General features: G+C 35.6%; 2 protein-coding genes across 3 annotated transcripts; one reads left to right on the top strand and one right to left on the bottom strand.

Annotated features, from left to right (window-relative positions):
- The first annotated feature begins 398 nt into the window (after nucleotides 1-398).
- On the top strand, nucleotides 399-12,723 carry LOC140775867 (probable inactive DNA (cytosine-5)-methyltransferase DRM3). The gene is made up of 11 exons (XM_073119339.1): nucleotides 399-439; nucleotides 1,049-1,098; nucleotides 1,185-1,310; nucleotides 2,299-2,395; nucleotides 2,527-2,573; nucleotides 2,902-3,018; nucleotides 3,608-3,698; nucleotides 5,375-5,490; nucleotides 7,034-7,136; nucleotides 8,316-8,392; nucleotides 11,265-12,723. The coding sequence occupies exons 2-11, from the start codon at nucleotides 1,096-1,098 to the stop codon at nucleotides 12,564-12,566; spliced, it is 2,079 nt and encodes a 692-aa protein (XP_072975440.1). The 5' UTR covers nucleotides 399-439; nucleotides 1,049-1,095; the 3' UTR covers nucleotides 12,567-12,723.
- A 743-nt stretch (nucleotides 12,724-13,466) lies between these two features.
- On the bottom strand, nucleotides 13,467-20,972 carry LOC140776318 (inactive glucose-6-phosphate 1-dehydrogenase 4, chloroplastic). 2 transcript variants are annotated; one of them, XM_073119981.1, is made up of 12 exons: nucleotides 20,796-20,972; nucleotides 19,993-20,211; nucleotides 19,414-19,667; nucleotides 17,083-17,177; nucleotides 16,448-16,562; nucleotides 16,081-16,286; nucleotides 15,823-15,931; nucleotides 15,687-15,727; nucleotides 15,018-15,138; nucleotides 14,752-14,951; nucleotides 14,126-14,326; nucleotides 13,467-14,054 (listed from the first exon to the last, which is right to left on the bottom strand). In XM_073119981.1, exons 1-12 carry the CDS (start codon nucleotides 20,962-20,964, stop codon nucleotides 13,817-13,819), a joined length of 1,968 nt encoding a protein of 655 aa, XP_072976082.1. In that variant the 5' UTR covers nucleotides 20,965-20,972; the 3' UTR covers nucleotides 13,467-13,816. The 2 variants fall into 2 exon arrangements, with proteins under 2 accessions (XP_072976082.1, XP_072976083.1); XM_073119982.1 differs by having other exon boundaries at nucleotides 13,468-14,054; nucleotides 19,993-20,221; nucleotides 20,796-20,954.
- Nucleotides 20,973-21,575: the final 603 nt, after the last annotated feature.

Genomic DNA, 21,575 nt, shown 5'->3' on the forward strand with positions numbered 1-21,575 from the left:
ATTTTTCATTTTCATCTTCAACAATAACTCAGTTTTCCTCTCCTATTTTGTTCTATTTTTCCTCTAATTAAACACTTATTTACTAACTACGTCATTATAAAATATAACTAATTAAATATGTGTTTAGTAAATATAGCGTTATGAAATACTACTAAGTCATTTATTTATCTAGATATATAGTATCTAGAGGAATATGCATATTTTAATACACATATATTTCTAAATACAAAAAGACGAAACTACCCTCCGAGTGTTTCGTGAGTTCGAATCCAGGTTGTATTGCTGCACCTAGTCCAGCTTACTACGCATGACGAGGGCATTTTAGTCAAATGCGATGGCCTCCCTCCACTATCACCTCCCCTTATTTAACTTCTTTTTTTTTTTTTAAGTGTCCGAAATAAGAAATCTCTCTCTCTCTCTCTCTCTCACGAGCGCCAAGGTTCGTCTATGCTTCTCCACTCTTCTTTAATCTTCGATTCTAGATTACTGTTGTTTTCTATGTTTTCTCGCAAAATTTCTCTCCCAATATTGGTGATCTTCTAACCATTATTTCCCCGGTTCGCGTCGCGTAACTTTTCTCCATATTTTCTCGAAATGATGCGGTTGTTTTTGGTGCCTCGGAGTGATCTAGAGCTAGGGATTTAGCTGCCTGTATCCTAATCTATTTATTCTCCTCTTCTCAGTGTCTCTTCGGTTTTCGTAATCGCATTCGTTATGTTCCTTAGATTCTTCGAGGTCCTTGTCCTTTTTTCTTGGGGGTTTGTCTAGTTTTACCTTGCATGCATGCTCTTTGTCCTTCTATTAAGATGGAAGGGCGAAATCGTGCAATGTGTTCTGGGAAGTGCTTTTCTCGAAAGCGTAGCGGAATATTCTGGATTCCGGATTATGATCTTGCGCAGTTCCTGGAAATTACCGAATTTGTTCTGATTTTTGGTTACTTCGGTTTGATAATTCTACTCTGAATATATATATATTTGGTATTAATTCAATTGCATGCTTTCTTCTCCTTAAGGTACTCACATTTTCTTGTAAATTGCCCATTTTGCAGGAACTGTGAGAGGAATCTTCACAGAGAATATTTGCAGTAGCATTGAGATGGTACCAATTGAAAGAAAAGTGATGTCTTTTTCTGACAGATGTTTATTTTTATGCTTCGTCTGTAGTGTTATCTTACTTTTGTATAGGTTAAGATAGAAGATTATGCAGAAAGCAGTGCAAATCCAAATGCTGACATTGAATATCAACAAGCTATACCTAGGGTTGAGGACTCAGATTTGAAGCCTGGTTCTGGACCATTTATAGTAAAGGAGGTATCTTCCCTTGATTTTAAAAGTCCCTGCATGTTATTACTTGTTCTTTTTTTTTTCCTGGTTGGATTATAGTAGTATCTTTCATTAGATAGTAAATTTCATACCATGGCTAAAGCATTATCCCTTGAGACTCCTTTTGGTCTTTTCTTTTGCCAACATAATTAAATTATGGCTTTTTAATTGTTATGAACACAATATCTTTTTCAAGAAACTACTTGATTAAGGATTTCAGATTATCCCCACATAGGATCAACCTTCCATTGCAGAATAAGGCATTGAGCTTAATTCTAAGAGCTGATACAACAAATACTACTATTAGGAGAAGTAATGAGTAATGACAACCGTGTGGTTCGACTCAATCTCTATCTTATGTAGTCAAAATTTTATATGGTAAGTTTTTCCAGTGAGATCCTAATATATGAGGTGCAAGTCAGTTACAGTTATTTGTAGTTGCATCTTAAAACAAATGAGCTTTTACTAGGTAATGATGTTGGATGATACTAATGGAACACATGGGAGAAAGGAGGAGAAGAGCAAAATGTTCAGGCTTAACTTGGCAGAGCCACATCTCCTCTCTTATCTGTTCCCAGTTACATGATACCACTAATATGGCAAAGATCTCATATGACTTGCACAAATTAGTTTTCTTTGTAATCATTTATACCATGAGTTGTGACTACACAGTTTTTGTTAAGGTTGAACATCTCTTTAGAAATTCAGAATCTATAACAACAGTATGTATCTTAACTTGATGTCATGTGAAGTTTGATTAGAGAGATCAACATTAAATTAAGCCTATTCAAAGGATCCATTAGCCCATATTGGATACTATAGATGGAACGCTCCAGTTATATGCTACTTTTATGCCTAGCAACTCATCCTATTTAAAAATAGTTAACCTAATGAGATCAGATCAATTTATGATACCAGATCTTCCTTTGGTTTGTTTTATCTGGTTTTCCACTTATCTTCTCCTGATTTATTGTAGGAGTGTTTTCCGTCGTCATCATCTGGCCATTTAAGATCTCATTTTGTTGGCATGGGATTTTCATCGGATCTTGTTGAAAAAGTGATGAAGGAAAACGGTAGGCTAGTGTACTTATAAAAATATTTTCATTTTCATATCCATCGATGCAACACTTATCGTCTCCAATAGATCACTCTTTGTTATTTTTCCTGTGAAACCTTAGGATTACTTGCAATTGTCTTCCTGCAGGTGAAAATGATCCAGAGCTTTTATTGGAGGCTCTTCTTGCACAATCTGTAAGTGATCCTTAAGAATGTCATTCTCCACTTTGTCACTATGGGAACCCCTGAACTATTTTTGGCACAGAATGTGTCTATTTATGGTGCATTATGTCCTTTTTTTTGTTAGAAAAGGCATGTTTCGCATTTCTGTGATAGTCAAACAATCTGGAATGAGGTAGTTTTGAATTCTTCAAAAGTTTGTTTTCTCACTTCTAACAGGGAAATATTCATCCTTTTCTGCCTGTCATGTTTTTATCATTTTACGTTAAGAGCTCTGGTGTATATTTTTTCAGGCTAAATATCTAAAGATGAATTTAAGATCTAATTGTCTCAAATGAAATAGGCTTTTCAGAAGTTGACTCCTGAAACATCAAGCTCTCTTGAAGGCTTTTCTAGCTCCGACATGGATGAAGGCGATTCACTTCTTGAGTTCACTGCAGATGGTAATGAAGAACATGAGGTGATAGTTAAGTTTCAATTCCTGTCTTCCATTTCATATTTAATTTTAAATTGAGTTTGAATACTCGAAGAAGCTTCTGCTTATGTGACATTCATGAATAATCCAAGAGGCTTTTGGTTTGTTATGTGTTGCTTACCACGGATTCTTCCACTACCTTTACTGTAGCTAATTTTACTGGTGTCGGGATTTCACCATTTGAATATCTATTTCAGCATATTTTGGATGTTGAGTAATGTGGTGTGCTGTCATAATGCCATTTTCATAGTGTTCTTATGTTCTTGCCTATCATCTAGTTGGCTATAGGGCTTTAGGCGCTTTCTCCAATAGCTGATGATATTTCCATTTTCTTCTCACCAAATGACTGCTGTTGCTTGATAGTTCTCTCATACTAGGTTTCTAAATTCTAAATATTCTTGAGTGTCTAGGCATTTCACTGGTTATAGAATTAGTTGTTTGAACATAATGTTGCATGGGCCCTTCTTGCTTGAGTTCATCACTTCTTTTCCATATAATTGTGGTTAACTAAGATATTTAGTAGTCTTTTCATTTCAGTTTTCCATCTATGATCATAAGTTTTTGTTTGTCACAGGCGCCTTCTGATAGCAATGTGGATAGGAGGTCATATCTATTATCAATGAACTTTTCAGAGCAAGAAGTTAATTCAGCAATAAATCAACTTGGTAGTGATGCTTTCCTTATAAGTCTCTTGTAGAATGCTCTATCCTCTTATTGTTGGCATTTATCGTTATTCAAGTCGCATTAAATTGAACAGTTTAGTGTAGTATTGATTGTTTTCTTGAATAACAGTTTGCTGAATTTAAAAGTGGTGTCTAGTGGTCCTCTAGATTTACTCCAATGGTGAATTTGTGATTCGATTATTACTTCAGATTGCTGTCTTTTCAGAACTCCTCCATTGCAATATTACCTCATCCTTCACTTTTATGTTCAACTGATTCGGGTCTCACCCTTTATGTTGTGCAAGCTAGTTTAGACCCCTTTATGTTGTGCAAGCTAGTTTCAACTTCTTACCTTTTAATCTATTGTTAAGATGTTTCCTCCTCCGAGCAGAAGCTATGATGCCTTTATCCTAGAGAAGTTATGAACTTATGATAAATTGCAATTTATTCAAACTATTCAAAATTATATTTACAAGCTCTAAATATTCTACATGCTTTTAAATTATTGAAGTGGATTTTGTTTATGTCAGGAAATTTCTAGTTTATGAATTAATTAATGTAATAAATTTGAATGTCTTCTTGCTCTATGGATCTATGCTTTCTTTTCTTGTGTTATTTTCTGATGATTATATTATTAGATGACTATAAATGCTTTTAAGAACTGGGTGAGACTTATGATGTTTCTAGAAAATTTGCCACTTTTTCTCAAAGATATAATTATGACTGAGCAATACCTAGGTGTAAAATTTTAGTGTGCCTTGAATAAAGCCAAATCTGGGATTATATGCAACTTTTGCTGAGTAAAATGCTTGGCAGCAAAATATTAGTGACTTGAAGGCTTAAATTCTACAATTGTTTGTATATACTGTTGAACCATTGGATGATTACTGAAGTATCCAGAAACTAATGTTGCATATTTGTGGTAAAGGATCTTCTATAGGTGCTTAGATCATTTGATCTATTGTATGAATTTGGAGGTGAACATTGACTCAAACATTGATTGAGCTGAATTTAGCATATTTTGCTATATTAACCATACTACCGCTTGTTGTTCATAGGCCACATATTTTGTGATTAGACTAACTTCTCTCTTGAATAACCAATCAATCTACATTAGGAGAGTGACTGGAATCTCTACCTGTGATAATTACTTTCAAATTATGCCAAATAAAACCTCAAAATTAAAACGTACTATCAACTTCATTACTGATTTTAGGAGTCCAGGAGACTGGGCTCCTGTTTGATTGCTTTGAGGAAAAAAGATGACTGCTGTAGTTGAATACCAGATCCATGAAAAATATTATCACTTAAATAAGTGAGGGATGAGAACTGGATATCTTCTTAATGTATTATATATCTCTGTTACCTACAGTTGTATCTTTTCAGGGATTCAGATAGTGTAGCTGATTTAAGGATTGCTATTACTGACTATCTAATTGTATTACGTATCTGCTTTACAATGCTAACTCTTCAAACACCATACCTCGATGCTATCATCTCTATTTGTTTGTTATCATGATGCAGTTTAAAGTACATATATAAACTGTGGAAGCACTAAATGAACACTCTCCATTTATCATTTTATACTAGTATACCGTGTTAACTTAGTTGAACTTTGTTGCTATATATGATCAACTTTACATAATTACATCAATGAAAATGTTTGTTACTTCCATCAGGTGCAAATGCTCCATTAGTACAACTTGTAGACTACATAGTTACTGTTCAAGCTGCAGGATTCCCTGTGAAAGAGGAAATGAATGCCTCAATTGATGGTGACACAGGAAAAAATGAGGTTTTTTCTGTCTATGTTCATAGTACTGATCTCTATTTTATGTAGACTGAATGCCATTATATCTACGCTTCATGGCACATGTATGCTTCTCTTACTTCATATGGTCATGTGCAGTTTGACCTTAACTCAGCTTATCCATGAGAACACTAGTAGTAGTTGTAATGGAGCAATGCTAATGGGAAATGGTCACAGAAAAGCAGCCTCAAAATAGAACAACGTCGGTTCAACTGATAAGGAGCTGTTTCTTTTTCACTCAATGTTTTAAAAGGTGCTTGTAGTATGTGGGCAGTAGTGCCTAAGCGGTGTGCGGGCACTAATGCAGTCTAACATTCTTAATATATAGAACCTAAAAACTAATTATATATGATATATATTTATATACTAATATAGTACATATAATTTTTTTTATAGTCCAAGATAATATAATCCTAATATCTGATGATCATCCTTGTATTTGCTGAAAGCTCTATTTAATGTCAAGAAGAACCTATGTTTTTTAACTAACCGGTAAGCCCCGACCCGACCAACTTTGCCTACCTGTTAGCCTGAGCTGACCTGCTATCTTGCAAAGTCAGCCTGATTTGCTTCCCCAATAGGTGAGCCACTAGGCCCCAGCCAAGCCCCAAATGGCAGCCCAACAAGCATAAATGGAGTTGCCTTTTGTGTTTGCGCTGCTTCATGTTGGTGGCTGCGCTAGCTAATTTTCAAAACACTGTTTTCACTTAACATCCAAAAAAAAAAAATTTAAATACTTGCTGAACTCTGTTCTCGGATTATTTGCTTATTTATATTCACTAGAAAGTCAATACTAGTTTGTCAATCTAATTAATGTATAATTTAGACCGACAATCAATCATAAACTTGTCTTAAAATTTTGGTTCTCCATCAAGGCAACAAACAATGACCCACTTTTGCATCTAAAAATTGACAGACTTACTGGTCTGCCTGTACTATGATGTAGGTATTCAAATGCATGATTCCATCTTAGGTTTGATTAGGGTGGATATGGGTTTATAACCCTTGACTTGGTTTTAATAGCAACCTGAGATCTGTTTTTGTATCCAATGGATACAGCCATACAGGTTGACGCCAAACACTTTTGCTTCATAGACAATCAGTTTATACTAGTTTGTTCCATCTAGCTTATTATTTAAGTCATCAATAGCTTCATGCAAGTTTATCTTATTCTTCCTCCCTTGTTGATAACAATATGATTAGCTTATCCTATCACGTACTTATTTGCAGCCTGACTGCCCTAAATCTGCAGTGGTTTAGGGACTGCATCCACATAAATGACCTCAGAAGGTGTTTCTCATATAAATATGATTGTGTAGTTAAGTAGTTATGTACAAATAAGACACCTATCTGTTTTCACTTTTTATTGTTTTACTGCTAAGAAAGTGATTAATTGGGTTTAATTTTTTTATTTTATCATGTAATACCACAAACTTGCCAACAATTTAGACCTTTGATGCTTGACGTCTTTAAAAGCTAGCATTGAGTTGGCAATATTTTAGAGTCTTCTAAGTTCATAAAATGTTAGGGAAATTCTGCTGAAACTCTGTTTGGGATGATGGACAAAACACTCTCTTTGCTGCAAATGGGCTTCACTGAAGATGAAGTATCATCAGCTATTGATTATTTTGGTAAGTAGAATGTCAACAATGCGGTAAGTTATGTAACCAGTGCTATATTGCTTCTGCGGAGTCTGTATTTTACATTGTAAAAAGTTTTTTTTTCCTGCAAAAGGTTATTATTGTATTAGGCTTTTGTACAAACTGGAATGCAGGTTCTAGAATGACATAATATGTATATCACTGTTATCTCATAGTATAAAGGACATATATATGGTCCAATAATGCCACATTAAGTTACAGACATATTCTTGCAGTAATTTGCATGAATAAAAAAAGAAAAACCTTATCCTCTCAAAAGTGAGTTCCTACTAGAGTCAAAAGAGTTCCACTGCTCAAAAGTTTGTTTCCTTTTGTACAATGTTTACTTTATATTCTAATGATGATTGCTTTAGATTTTCTTAATTTTATTTATTTCCTAAATATTTCCACTGCTCCAAAACTCTAGCTAGCCCTAATGTCAAAATATTTCCACTGCTTCAAAACTCTAGCTAGCCATAATGTTATACTGAAGGTCTTAAGCAATTAAGTAAACACTTGCAAGAGGGCTGCGTTCCTGGCTTCCATGTGAAGTCCATATCCAAGTTGAGGTTGATCTAAATCCTAATCTAGGGCTGATCCTATGACGTAATCGTTGTGAATATTCCCCAAACTAGAGACTAACATAAACAACCAAACAATTAATTAAAGTTGAGTGTAAGACTAATCAGTCAAATAAACTAAATCACTTGAACTAACTGTAGAATTTGCTCGAACTTTTTAAACATAACAGTGATATCTTGTGAACAAATGTGTTGTGCCACTAGCATTAATAAATAATTAAATGAACATCATGCAGTAATTTAAAGGGAATCACTTGGTGTTGTGGTAAGGGTTACCATTTGCCGGAGCCTCGTACACTAGGACTCCCTTTTTATTGTGTAACACTTCACAAGTCATTTGATAAAATTTCTGCTATTTTTCCATCAACCCAGTTCATCTTCATTTCATGTCGTTTCATCTGTAATATTAGATGACAACCTTTGTAACTAAACTTCATACTTGCTAGTGAGTTTCTTGTAAATATATCCTCTTCAAGACTCGGTATCCCTCTTGTTTGACTTCTTAGATGATTTCATTATCTTGCCAGAATTTGGTGAGAAGCCTACTCATTCCTCAGCATCTAACAACCTGGCTATTTTCACTTTTCAGGTCCAGAAGTTTCCATTCTGGAGCTTGCTGATTCTATTTTTGCAAGCCGATATGCTAAGGGAGTTGATCAAGAAGAGGTGTCAACATTTAACAATCACAGTCTTTTTTATTTTCTGAGTTCAAGTACTCTATATAATTAAATTATACTAGATTTCGTGTTTCTTGGTTTGACTTTATTGATTATGTTGGAATCTAATCTGCAGAGAGTTGTAATTAACACTTTTTTTGACGTTAGATTGTTATGCTTTGCTCGTTGAAGTTTTGCAATATATGTATTTTCTTTTGGTATTGGTGTGATACAATGGACTCATTAGGGTTTTAGGGAAAGAAGGTGGCCAGAGAAGAGAGGTAGAGTTTCACATATCTACCCTCAAACCAGGGTTTCACACTCAAATCTCATAAAGGAGGTAGAAACAATCTCAAAATTATTTGTTAAAACCCTAACCGGGTATAAGTTGGTTTATATATGAACTTTGCAAATGCAATAAGCAAATACAACCCTAAACATTGAAAATAAGCAAATTCAATTCTAAATGCTAGAAATAAGCAAATACAATTCTGAACACCAAAAAGAAATAAATATGTAATGAAATATGACTCATAATCACTTTCCTAAAAGAGGGATTATTAGCTATCGGCGTCTCTTGAGCTAATACATGCGCTAATATGATCTATCGATGAAGTTCGCATTATTCTCCTCAGGTGGGAGAGAACTTAACTACATCGAATATGCCCTTCTGTTGCTCTCATGTTGCTCTAGACTGTTAGGGTCTTATCGCTCTAAGTCACTTCGATCAAGCTATGTCATCAAATTTAGACCATCCTTTCTAACGTATTGGGGTACCATCGAGTTCCATCGTCTCTAGCAAATATGATCTCAATATCTAAAATTTAATTAGTTTCATCTACTATATTAGGTAGAATGTTGGAAAGTATGGATAAGAAGAGGCTTCCATGAACCGACTCATAGATTGGCTCATTTGTTTAAGGCATATTGGGGTGATCGGGATTGTTAGACTGGTTTCAGCCAAGTATTTATCGGATCGGCCAATATTTGATCCGTATTAGGTCAGGATCGGTTGATCCCGCCCAAAATGGTCCAAGAATATGGATGTGGGTCAGATCCAAGAAGGATACAACCCGAATCTCTTTCTTTTCTTGTTTCTCTTCTTTTCTCCCCATCGATGACACCCATGGTAGATCCAACGACCTTGACCTTCGACGACTTCGGGTTAGTATTTTATTATTTATTGTTTTCCTTTCTCTCTTCGACGCCTTATCTCTCTTTCTTTCTCTACTCTCTCCGACGAGCTGCCTCCCTCTCTCTCCCTTCGATCTCTATCTTACTCTCTGTAGTCATAGAGAGAGTTAAAGGGAAAGAGAAGGGAGGGAGAAGAAACTAAAAAAAAGAGATAAATTGATGAGCATCAGTAAGAGAAAGAAAAGGGAGAAAGAACTGAAAAAATAAATTGACTTGCGAGCAATAAGAGAGAGAGAGAGAGAGAGAGGTGGGGGAGGGAGCGAAAAGAAAGGAGAAAACAAAGTTTTGAGTAAGTTAACATATTTTTTTAGTTTTCAGGTTTCATATATAAATAATTATTATTTTCTTATTTTTTTAAATTTATAAGAAATCCTGTATTTTAAAATCATATTTAGAATTTTACGTAATTATAAAAATAATTTGATTCGATGCGGGTGGTCAATATTATCTCAATACTGAGTTTTGAAACCTTGCATGCAACCTCAGAAGACTTTAGAATAGTTGGGAAAGGGCACGACAAGAGTTGTTTGATTTTGTGAAAGCTTTGGTAGTGTTTGTTGACCACTCAGGCTCACCTTTTTAAGGCAATCAGTTATCGGGGCTATAACTGTGCTGAAATCTCTACTAAATTGATGGTAGAAGATAGTAAGCCCATGAAAACTTCTAACATCCCTATGTTACAGGGCTTAGGCCATTCTTTGATAGCTCTAACTTTCTTGGGATTGACGGAGGCTCATTTAGAAGATATTATGAACCCTAAGGAAATGACTTTATTTGTGAGAAAAGTATATTTCTTAGGGTTAACATATAACTGTGCCTTTCTCAAGACAACACAAGTTGACATAGATGGTCCACATGCTGCTCTGGAATTGACTATAAACATGGATGCCACTAAAGTATACAACATGTGCTTGTGCTATACCATTGTACTAACATTATCCTAATAACAGAATGGGTACGCCAAGATCTGGAGAAGATACACTTAAAAGTTATCTCTTCAGTCTTAACATCTTGTGTTTTTCTTCTTTGCATATTGTGTCGTTCAATGTTCCTTTCTTTCTGAACAACTAATCCAAAGGTAGATGCATGTGATATAAGCGATGGCATCATTTGACCACCAAGTGTTACTCTACATGCAATTAATTATTACTCTTCTTTAATTTTGACAGTGGTAGTAAAATCCTGCTTATTTTGATGGAATTTTTCCTTTATAAAACAGCTTTTCTCCGTCATAACATGCATAAAGGAGTGTATAAATAAGCACTTTTCAATTGCATTCTGCACATGATTGCATGAAAATAATTATTTCCCAGGGCCATGAGAACCAAGATGAAGTTCTCCTTTTCATTTTATGTAACTTGTTAGGAGGGTCTTATTCTAGTTGTTCAATGGCTTAATTACAGCATATTATGTCTGGAATCTTGATTAGATTTTATTAAGTTACTGTCTTTTTGCCTATATTTGATACCTGTACAGCATAAATTAGTTTTTCTTCAACACCTCTAATAATTTTCTGTTATTCAAAATCTCTTATGGACTAAGATGAAGCTTGATCAGACCTGTTTACCTATTAAACTGAAATCTACTTCTAGAATTCCATGATATAATTTCTTTTGGAATTGTCGTTATCTCACTGAGAATCATTCTACCATTCTTCACTGAAGGTTTATGCTTTCTGTTCTGTGCAGGTTAAAGTAAATGGTAAAAGTATCATCAAAAGAGAATTTGATTATATAGGTAATGTAACAACAGAGTGTCCAGAATATACATCGAGCTCCTACATGAGTCTTTATGACCATGAAGAGAAGGTAATGATAAAAAGGGCCAAACACATCCTTGATGACAAAGAAGCTTCCAGTAGTACCCACAGACAGCAAGGGAAGTTGGATGAATGGAAAACAGCTTCCCATACCAAGCCAAATTCATATGATATGCTTGGGGGCTCAACAGAAGAAAGGTTGATTAAAGAGGAAGTACCTGAATTGATGACACCAAACATCCAACGAAAAGTTCATGGGCTCATCTCCAAGCCACCTTATTTTTTCTATGGAAATGTTTTGGATGTCTCCCAGGAGACATGGAGAAAATTATCACAGTTTTTGTATGGAATTGAGCCAGAGTTTGTCAATACTAGATTTTTTTCTGCTTTCATCAGAAAGGAAGGCTACATTCACAATCTTCCTACTCAGAAAAGATCTTGCATCCTCCCAAAGCCACCAATGACTATTGAAGACGCGTTCCCACATACCAAGAGGTGGTGGCCTTCGTGGGACACGAGGAAGCAGTTAAGCTGCATAAATTCTGAGTCTACAGGCGTTGGTCAGCTGTGTGAGCAGCTTCGGAAAATAATGTTGGACTCACAAGGAGTGCTTTCTAGAGAACAGCAAATAAATATTCTTCACCAATGCAAGACATTTAACCTGATGTGGGTGGGCCAAGACAAGTTAAGCCCTATCGAGCCTCACCAAGTGGAACCCATCCTGGGTTACCCAGTTAACCACACTCGACTTTGGGGATTTGAGCCAGCTGAAAGACTCAATGCACTCAAATACAGCTTTCAGTCAGACACAATTGGTTATATTTTGTCTGTCTTGAAGGACATTTATCCAGATGGACTGAGGGTGCTGTCCATCTATACTGGAATTGGAGGTGCAGAGATTGCCTTGCATAGGCTTGGTATTCATCTTAAATGTGTGGTTTCAGTCGAAGCATCTGAGGTCAACCGAAAAATAATGAGGAGATGGTGGCACAACACAGAACAATCTGGTGTACTGAGGCAGTTAGGAGGTATCGGGAAGCTGACCATTCACAGGCTCGAGGATTTTATCAAAGAATTTGGTAGTTTTGATATTGTTGTTGGTGGAAATCCAGGAACCTGTGTTACTGGAAGTTCCACTGTAAATAGTTCTATGGGCATGGACTCAAACCTTTTCTTTGAATTTGTGCGTGTTGTTCAAAGAGTAAGAAGTATAATAGGTAGGAATAATTGATAAAAACTCTGAAAATAATTTCCTTGATCCATTCTTAAAATGGAAGAAGAAATTGTACAGTAACATACCATGCACATTGTATTTATGCATCACAGCATCATGAGTTGGTTCTGTTTGCTAGTGTAGTACCATTTACCTTTTGATTGTTGAGATGCAGCATCTGAAGGACATAAATTTCAAAACTGATGCTATGCAGACTGAGTTAAATGATCTAATTGATGTTCTGGTGAATTCCAGCTGTAAGAAAAAAAACCCTCATTCTGCCGTGCACACAGCCTAATTTGATCTTCTGATGATTGTAGGTAGGCCATATAGGCTAAACCAGCAGCGATGGCCACCTAACAATGGGATTGCAAGGGTTCTGATGTTTACTGATCATCTATGAATTATGCTAAATAAGTTCAATTGTGTATGAACTCCACTTACATTTCCCTGCAGTCACACTCTAATGGCTTTCATGATATGGTCATGTGGTGCCTGAAAGTGAGCGTTGCTTGTTGTGTATTAAGGTAGGTTAAAAGGAATTGTTAAAGTCTTGTTTGGTTTGAGGCTAATCTACGAACTCAATTAGCTAGTCTTATTTTTTAATCTTAATTTTTTAAAAAGTAACCTTAATTAGATATAAAAAAAAGGATAAAAGATGTTCGGTTATTGAATCAGTTTAGGAGTTTCTAAATAAGGAGTTTCTAAATAAGTTTCTAAATCAGTTCAAGGGAATCCTTAAACTCAAAACAAACAAGTATGCCCTGTAGACTTGCATACTTGGAATACAAGCATCATTATGAGCTTCAACGATATTGATAATGTGGAATCTCTACAACTACATCTTTGCAATATTCTTAGTTTAAATTGCATTAGTTTATGCATTCTCAGCAAAAAAAAAATTGAGCTTTGTCAGCTTAAAAAAGACTGATCTTTTCATTAATAAGCACAAAGAGATTCCTTACAGTTTAAATTTTAGTTCTTTAAACCCCATAACATCAATATTTCTCTGCGTCACAAGGATAGATATTTTTCAAGTGGAAACCTCAAAGATTTTATACAAAAGTTCCTCATTGATCTACATGGAATAAACGTCAAGTGCTGGATATTTACAAATAAAAAAGCTGGTGTCTGGAGCTGTCAAGAGAAATCAACTTTCCTAATGAGAAACAGCTATTGATGTTCCTTCTATATATCACCGCATGCAACTCAATAGGACTTCTGAACAATGAACTGGATAGAGAAATCTTGATATTTAATGATACTGACTAATCGTCCGCCCAACGAACTCCATGTTTAGCACCAAGATAGTATGCTCCAACAGGCCCCCTACCTCCAGCCTCGTAAAGCTCAGGTGTGATCTTCTTCTCATCAATCTCATGCATAATTGGAGTTAATATGTTCCATGCAGCTTCTACTTCATCACTGCGCATGAACAGATGATTGTCACCATCTATTACATCCAGAAGAAGATGTTCATATGAATCTGGCACTTCAACATTGTACCTGCACCATCCAAGTTCATAATTAATATATGGCTTCTAAATGAGCACCAAGAAAGTCAGAGTTAACCATACTTGTCCCTATAGAGCAGGTTAAGTTCTGAAGCGTCCAATTGAAGTCCAAGTCCTGGGACTTTATTGTTGATTTTCATAAGAATAGCTTCCTCAGGCTGATCGCGCAGTATTAATTCATTCGTATCGAAATCTATATTGTGCCCAAAACGTTCGCGGTAGATATTGCCCGGAACATGACGAAATTGGATGCGTATCTCAACCCTGAACAAAGCCAGTGAATCAAAACAGAAAAAGTATGATATACATGCTAATCCTAGAAGATACAAAAGCTTGAACCCAACAAAGATCAACTTGATTTGATTCCGCTTATGGACCTCAGCTACTATAATTGATGAAACAATGATGATTTTTTTCCTTATTTTTCACTTTTATGAGTGGGAGCCCTCATTTTTGAAGTTCCTATTAAAATAAGTGCTACAAAACATTGCCAAGTATCAGTCTTTTTGTACTGTAGCTTGCTTGCCATCTATGATCTTTAAATCTTAAATCTGGTTGAAGTTTGCATTTCACAGGACAAGATGGAACCTTTCCTTCACCTTTGCATTCCATCATGCATTTTAATTCTTGCGGACAAATCAGACAAGTATGTTAGAGATAAAAAAATGTTTATAAGTAGCCTAATATACCTGTGTTTGATGAGCCCTATCCCAGTTTTGATCAAAAATGGTACACCATCCCAACGTGCATTATCAATAAAAAGAGCAGCAGCAACAAATGTTGGTGTTGAAGAGCTCATATAACTGTCAAACTTGTCAGAACTATCTTTAAGCTGACCAAGAACAATATCATCAAGGTCTAATCTTCGTATTGATCTGAGCACCTTGACCTGCATAAATGTATTCAATAAAAATCCAACAACTAGTGCAGCTTTCACCAAAGGAATACACATTACCTTTTCATTTCGGATATCTTCCCCATCAAGACTCACAGGTGGCTCCATAGCAAACAAAGCTACTGTTTGGAGGATGTGACTATGAACTATATCTCGAATAGTACCATAACCATCAAAGTATCTGTGAGAAAACAGGAAGTTCATAAATAAAGAAACCAGATTCAGAAAGCAACAGATTGGATTAACAACGAACCCCAAAATTTACAGAACACAAGCAATTTAAGGGATCTTAAACTAGTCTGTGTGAGCTTCACATCATATCTTTCAATAGATATATTCCCATTTCCCTATTAAGGTTGGGTTGCATTAGTAACATGACAGCTAGTGTATACTTTTCTCAAGAAAACTATGAAAGTGATTTTTTGTTACTCTAAGGGATGGGATTATATGCAAACATGATGACAAGGACTTTAGGATTTTTCCTATGACAGTAGTGTCATTTTGCAAACATGATGATTGTTGCCTTGCTCATTAATTCTTGTATGAACATAGGATTTATATAAAAAATTCCAGTTGTGACTTGACTTGTATCAATAGTGCTTATGAAGCATTTGAAACTGTCATAGGCATGATGCAAAAGAATAAAAGGATAACCAGAAGATATAATCATTGTTAACACCACAAATCCTTCATGATCTTAATGCTAGCATATAAATGCCTTATGGTTACCTTCCTCGTGCTTCAATTCCACATTCTTCAGAGAAGATGACCTGTGCCAGAAATAACATGCAACATTAAAAGGTTAAGGCTTAAGAACGTAATACAAATATATAATACAATTCTCAGAAAAGGAAAGAAACTGTACTTGAACATTACGTATGTAGGTTCGACTCCAAAGAGGCTCAAAAACCAAATTAGAAAACCTCAGAACAGTGAGATTTTCTATTAGGTCCTTCCCCAGGAGATGGTCTATTCTGAATCAACAGTTACACCTACTATTGTCAGTATAGCTTAAAGATATGCAGTTCAAAAAGCAATACAAAAAGGCAAAATTTCATCAATTTAAAGCCAGTAAATCTTTACACAAATAGAATAAAGTTTTAGGCAAGACAGATAAGTGCACCTATAGATTTGGCTTTCTTCAAATTTTGAAAGTAGATACTGAGTTAAACGATATGAAGAAAATTCATCAAAGCCAAATGGCTTCTCGATTATTATTCTATTCCATCCTAATTTAGTCTGAGCCCCATCAGCAAGTGTCATTGCAACGTCAAGAAGTGCTTCTTGGGGAACTGAAAGGTAGAATATCCTGTTTGCTGCATGATCTCCCTGTATAAATGAATTATAGATAGTGATAGTCAATTCATAGATCATAATAATGGCAACTCAAGCAGCCAATAAAATCTTATGCTAGTGGAACATTTGTGTTTTGATTATTCCGAAACAAATAATGTGTTTATTTACTGTGCATATAAGTTCTCAGATGGTACCTCTATCTGCTTCATTTTGGAGTTGAGTTTTGCCATTCCATCTCTGTTGTTATATCCTCCATCTATGTAGTAGGTTCTATCAAGAAATGCGTCTAACTTGTTCCCGCAATTTTCACTGCTTATACACAAAATAGCTGCTCATTAACACATGTCCTTTCTGAATTATAGCAGGAGATAATTCTAACTGATTCAAGAAAAAAGAGAACAAAAAAGTATAAACATATAAAATGTTAAAGCCAAGATCAACTGAGATCTTGTATAGAGGCAAGCTATATCATATTGCACATGCCTGCAAGAGGGCATTCATTGGTCAATCCCTCCCTCCCTCCCACCCTCGGATAATTCTGATTTATGAGAAATAGTTATGGAAGGAAATTCTGAAGTTTTTCTCAAAAAGTTCATTGTCAATTTCAGCAGATGCAAGTTCTAAGTTGCAAGTTGCTAGCATGTAGATATTTTAAGACTAAGTTGATACAAGTTACAAGCATGAATTCCTGATAGGAAACCGGAACAAGGAAAGTTGATTCGTAAATCAGCTCAGGCACCAACTTCAAACATAGAATCAGTAGAATAAAATAAACATGCAGATTTAAAGTACGGCAGATAGCAGCTAGTTACTAAGGAAAGAATCATACTGGTGTTCAACCCGACAAGTCAAAGTAGCCGCAATCATAGATCTTAAATCTTCATCTGTTAATGGCTTTCTAGAATATCCAATGATACCCACATTCTGCAACATAGGAAGGAAAAGAGATGAAAAGATGATCAGACATCTGGACAGAAAGTTTGACCAAAATGTTGTATTTGGTCACACTAATACTGGACAGTGATAATGTTGAAGAAAATTTTACCAAATATAAGTGATTCAAGAAAGTAAAGAAGTAAACCAGCAAAGATGCCTAAATGAGCTGCAAATATAAATATAATGATTCATCAAGACAAACTTACGTTTAACTATCGAAGATGTCTTGTTTCAATTTCCAAACCATAGGAAGTTACATACATACACGAATGTCTCACAACACTTAATTTAGGGTTAAATATATTTTACCTTCTTATATTTTGGATAAAAATCACTTTACTCCCCTGAAATTTTCTTTTGTATTACCTGAACTAGTAATTGGAATGCAATTCTTTTCTAGGAGCATGCTTTGTTATACATTCTGTGCAGAGATTTATGAAATATGGCCTGGGCTACTTGGATTCTTACTAAGCTCTAATTGGAGGCAGGCCCACCAGTCTAACACATGAACTATCATATATTTTGTCAAGGTTTCTATCAAGTTTTTCCCTGTCTTCCTTAAAAACCTGGTGCCAACTTTCACTTGAAACATTTTCACCTTGGTCCCACCAAGATGAAACAACAAGAATGGAAAAATCAACGGATTGTTCGTTGTATCACTGTACGTATCATTTAAAAGTTCCACATAACATTGTTTTCCTCCTTTTCTATTTCAATATAACGTAAAATAGTAAAAGTAAGAAATATTGATATAAGCTATTGAATAACTTCTCCTTAGTAATTCTAAGAATCTACCATGCAATTCAAAGGATAACCTTTCTTTATTATCTCGGCAAGGTCCAATACAGAATGCAATAGTTCAACTTTAAAGGTCATTTTCAGAATGAAATAGTTGAAAATGATATGTTTCCATAACTGCATTCTACTTATAATGTACAAAAAAGAATTCAGAAAACAGCATTAAATATTTCAATCTAACAGATCTATCAGGTGTATGGGCAGAAGTATCAATATCTAGTTGAAGTTGAATTTCAGGATGTAAAACATGTTTGTGTTCCTTGAAACATCCTAAGCACAAACTTAAAAGGTCTCAGAAATTAATTCATCTTGGATATTGGAGCCCAACTTTGAAGATAATTTAGAACAAACTTCACGAAGTGCAAAAGGAGAAATGAGACAGTATAGGTCAAAAAAGTCCAATTTTACGAAGCAAGAGGAAGCAGGCAAAGATGATATGAGAGGAAAAGAGGGAAATAGTAAGACGCGGGTTATAAGCCTAGAGGCAAGAAAGCGGAAGGAGATAGAACAGAATAATAGATGTAGAAGAAGTACAAATAGGGAGAGTATACAATGCATGGAAAGAGATAATCGAGTTTTCCATGTCCAAGGGATGGTGCCTTCTCTCTAGGCAAGGATAAGATTGTCACTAAAATATCATACAGTATGTTCCTTAGAATTTGATATCTCATTGAGAGAATACCAAGAGCTAAAGTAATTTCCAAACTTCCCACTATCCAACCAAACGGGCTTGAGCAAGGAATGGCCTACAGCATGTAATCCTATTTATTCATCGGGTATTCCATATTATACCTGTAATATTTTGAGTTAACGACAGGGAGATGAAGCACAACTGCACTGGCACAAGGAGACACGTGAACTTTCATTCTCAAACAAAAATCTGCCCTTTTATTTAATATAGTCCATGACCATGACAATTGGGATAGCAAGAAGAATAACCTTACTCATATGAACGCCAAATTAACAGCTGATAAATAGACTAGAGAATTTTCAAGATCTATTCATTAATGAACTAATCTAGTTTTCTTGTATATCAGCATCATAATGTTATATGACACAAATGCAAGGAGTTGGATATTCCAAAAATTTATGATCTCAACTCCAGTAAGTCTTATTGCTAAACTTTCTTGAAGCCAATGATAAGATTTCCATCTCTATATCTAAATTAAAAGTCAACAAAGTACAGACATTTCTTGTAGTCAATCAAATATTAATCTGAAGAAGACACCCTAAAACTTATGATGATCGTCTATTAATTGACATGGGGAACATTATAAGTATAACCTACAACATGTTTAATTTTCCTTGGACATGCTTGTAGTTACTCAAATTTTGTTTATACTTGCTCAGCAATATGCCTTAGATTATCCACAAAAAAGTAGAAGTGCTTCCACTTTATGCACCAATCACCAGGGAAAAATCGTACCTGAGGAAGAAACCCACTATAATACAGGGCAAATAATGCTGGAAACACCTTGTTCCTTGCCAATTCACCAGTAGCTCCCACAACAGCAATGCAAAGAGATGGTGCATTATCAGCTTGATGGCCATTAGAAACAGATCTCTTCTCTAGCGGAGATGGAGGCCCCTCTGAAGGGTTGGGACCATTATGTTTAACAGGTTGATCATTTGAACTTTCAATGACTTTGGAGTTTAAAGATGGTGTTTCAACTACTGAATCTGCAACAAAAGGACCTTTGAGAGACACAGGGTAGAGGGAAAGATGTAAAGTGCAAGATAAACACATACAAACACCCTAGACCTTAAGCCCTTAAGTCTCTAAACCCCAAACCTTGAAACCCTAAACCTTAAAGCCATAAACCCTAAAAACAAAAGCAGGCATGCATGTGCACGACCACGGCTATGCACGTGCACACAAACACATATATTGGCATGAAACAATCCAAGCATATCATTCCCAACTCATGTACAACTTTTTACTTGATAGATTAAAAAGATAACTGAGTAAAATTTGGCCAAGATGGAGTGGCTTCTTATTACTGACCATTAGATAGCTGCGCATCTTCAAGACTTCGCTTTCCTACCGATGGTGCAGTTTCAAAGCAATTTTGAACTTTGCCTTTTCCTTGAACTTCTAGCTTCATTGGTTTCTGCCATCCATGTCCTTTTATGGTCTTGCAATCTTTCAGCTTTTTAAGTCTCAAAAGTCTTAAACCACAAACATGGGGCCTAAAATAGGCAGCAGAGCCATTGAGGAGGCTTTCTGTTGTAACCTACATATTCATCAGCATAAGTACTAGAAAAATCAAACAAACAGCATACATGCATAAACTTCAACATCTAAGTTACAATGTCTAGACATAAACATGCCTCCCATGGTGAGCTGTTAAAAAATAATGCAATCAACAATGCCACTTTTGAGTGTCATCTAGCAAAATTGGTTCATTATCTTAAAAGCGTAAAAAGAGAATATAATTCATATAACAAATTCAAGAATCAAAATCCCTAAAAAAAACAACAGGGCAGATTAGAAAAACTAGCTTCCTCAGCTATGATCAACTGAACAAGTTGGCATTGCCAAAAGTGGATAGATGCCATCTAACAGTTAATAGGAAGAATTAGGTCTTGTTGAATTCTAACCCAAGAGACGTTTCCAATCCACCATCAGGAAGACGCGAACTTGGTAGACTAATTCAAGAATCGCTGGTAAACCCCGCATAATCTAAGCTAACTTAAGCCAAACTAAGCAAGACTGCAGACAATTGTAAGGAAAGAACACAGAAAAGTACGCTCTTGTTCTCCCGGGAATAAATACAAAGACGTGTAGAAAGAAGAGAGAATGCTTACCGGGCGGTACCGGGAAGTTCGTTGGAACGAGGAGAGCCGTCCGATCGGTGAATTCGGCGCGAAATGGGTGTTTGCGGCCGTCGCGAACGGTAGCGGCGCCATCTCCGTAACAGTATCGGATCGTATCGCTGCTCTTTTCTTTCTCTCTCTCTCTCTCTCTCTCTCCCATTCTCCTGATCCGATATATACCGGTCCGCAGATATTTTGCTTCCCCGGTTTTGAACCCATATCAACATCCGGCAGTGAAATCCATGGGTTGCACGAAATTGACGGTAGACATTGCGACACCTGTCGGTGTCGCAGAAACTGTGGGTTTTGGTCGGACAGCAGATTAGGATATGGATGTTGATATCGCTGTGGAGCCCACCGCCCACGTGGATGTCCACTTGGCAAGATTAAAATTAGGATTAATTATCCTAATCTCTTTTAGACACAAATTCTCCTTTATACTATTTAACAAGTAACATCTCCAAGCTTTTATAAGATTTTTTTAATTAATTTTCTAAATAATTCAGGGGGCAAATTGTACACTTTTATAATTCAGTAGATATACGTAATTAACTTTTCAAATTATACACGAGTTAAGTAACACTTCCTTCTTCTTCTTTTTATTAATTTTCCGATCTTAATCTTTTCACTACCCACTCTATCTCTGTTTATTAAATTTTTACCCCCAACCAAGCAAACCACATAGGATATTCTAATATGTTGATGAGTAAATCTTATATGAAGAAAAATAAATTACATATGAGAAACAGTAGAGATTAAAAATTATATTTT

The sequence above is a fragment of the Typha angustifolia genome, chromosome 14, assembly GCF_048772165.1.
Source record: "Typha angustifolia cultivar Huaian chromosome 14, ASM4877216v1, whole genome shotgun sequence".
NCBI lineage: Eukaryota > Viridiplantae > Streptophyta > Magnoliopsida > Poales > Typhaceae > Typha > Typha angustifolia.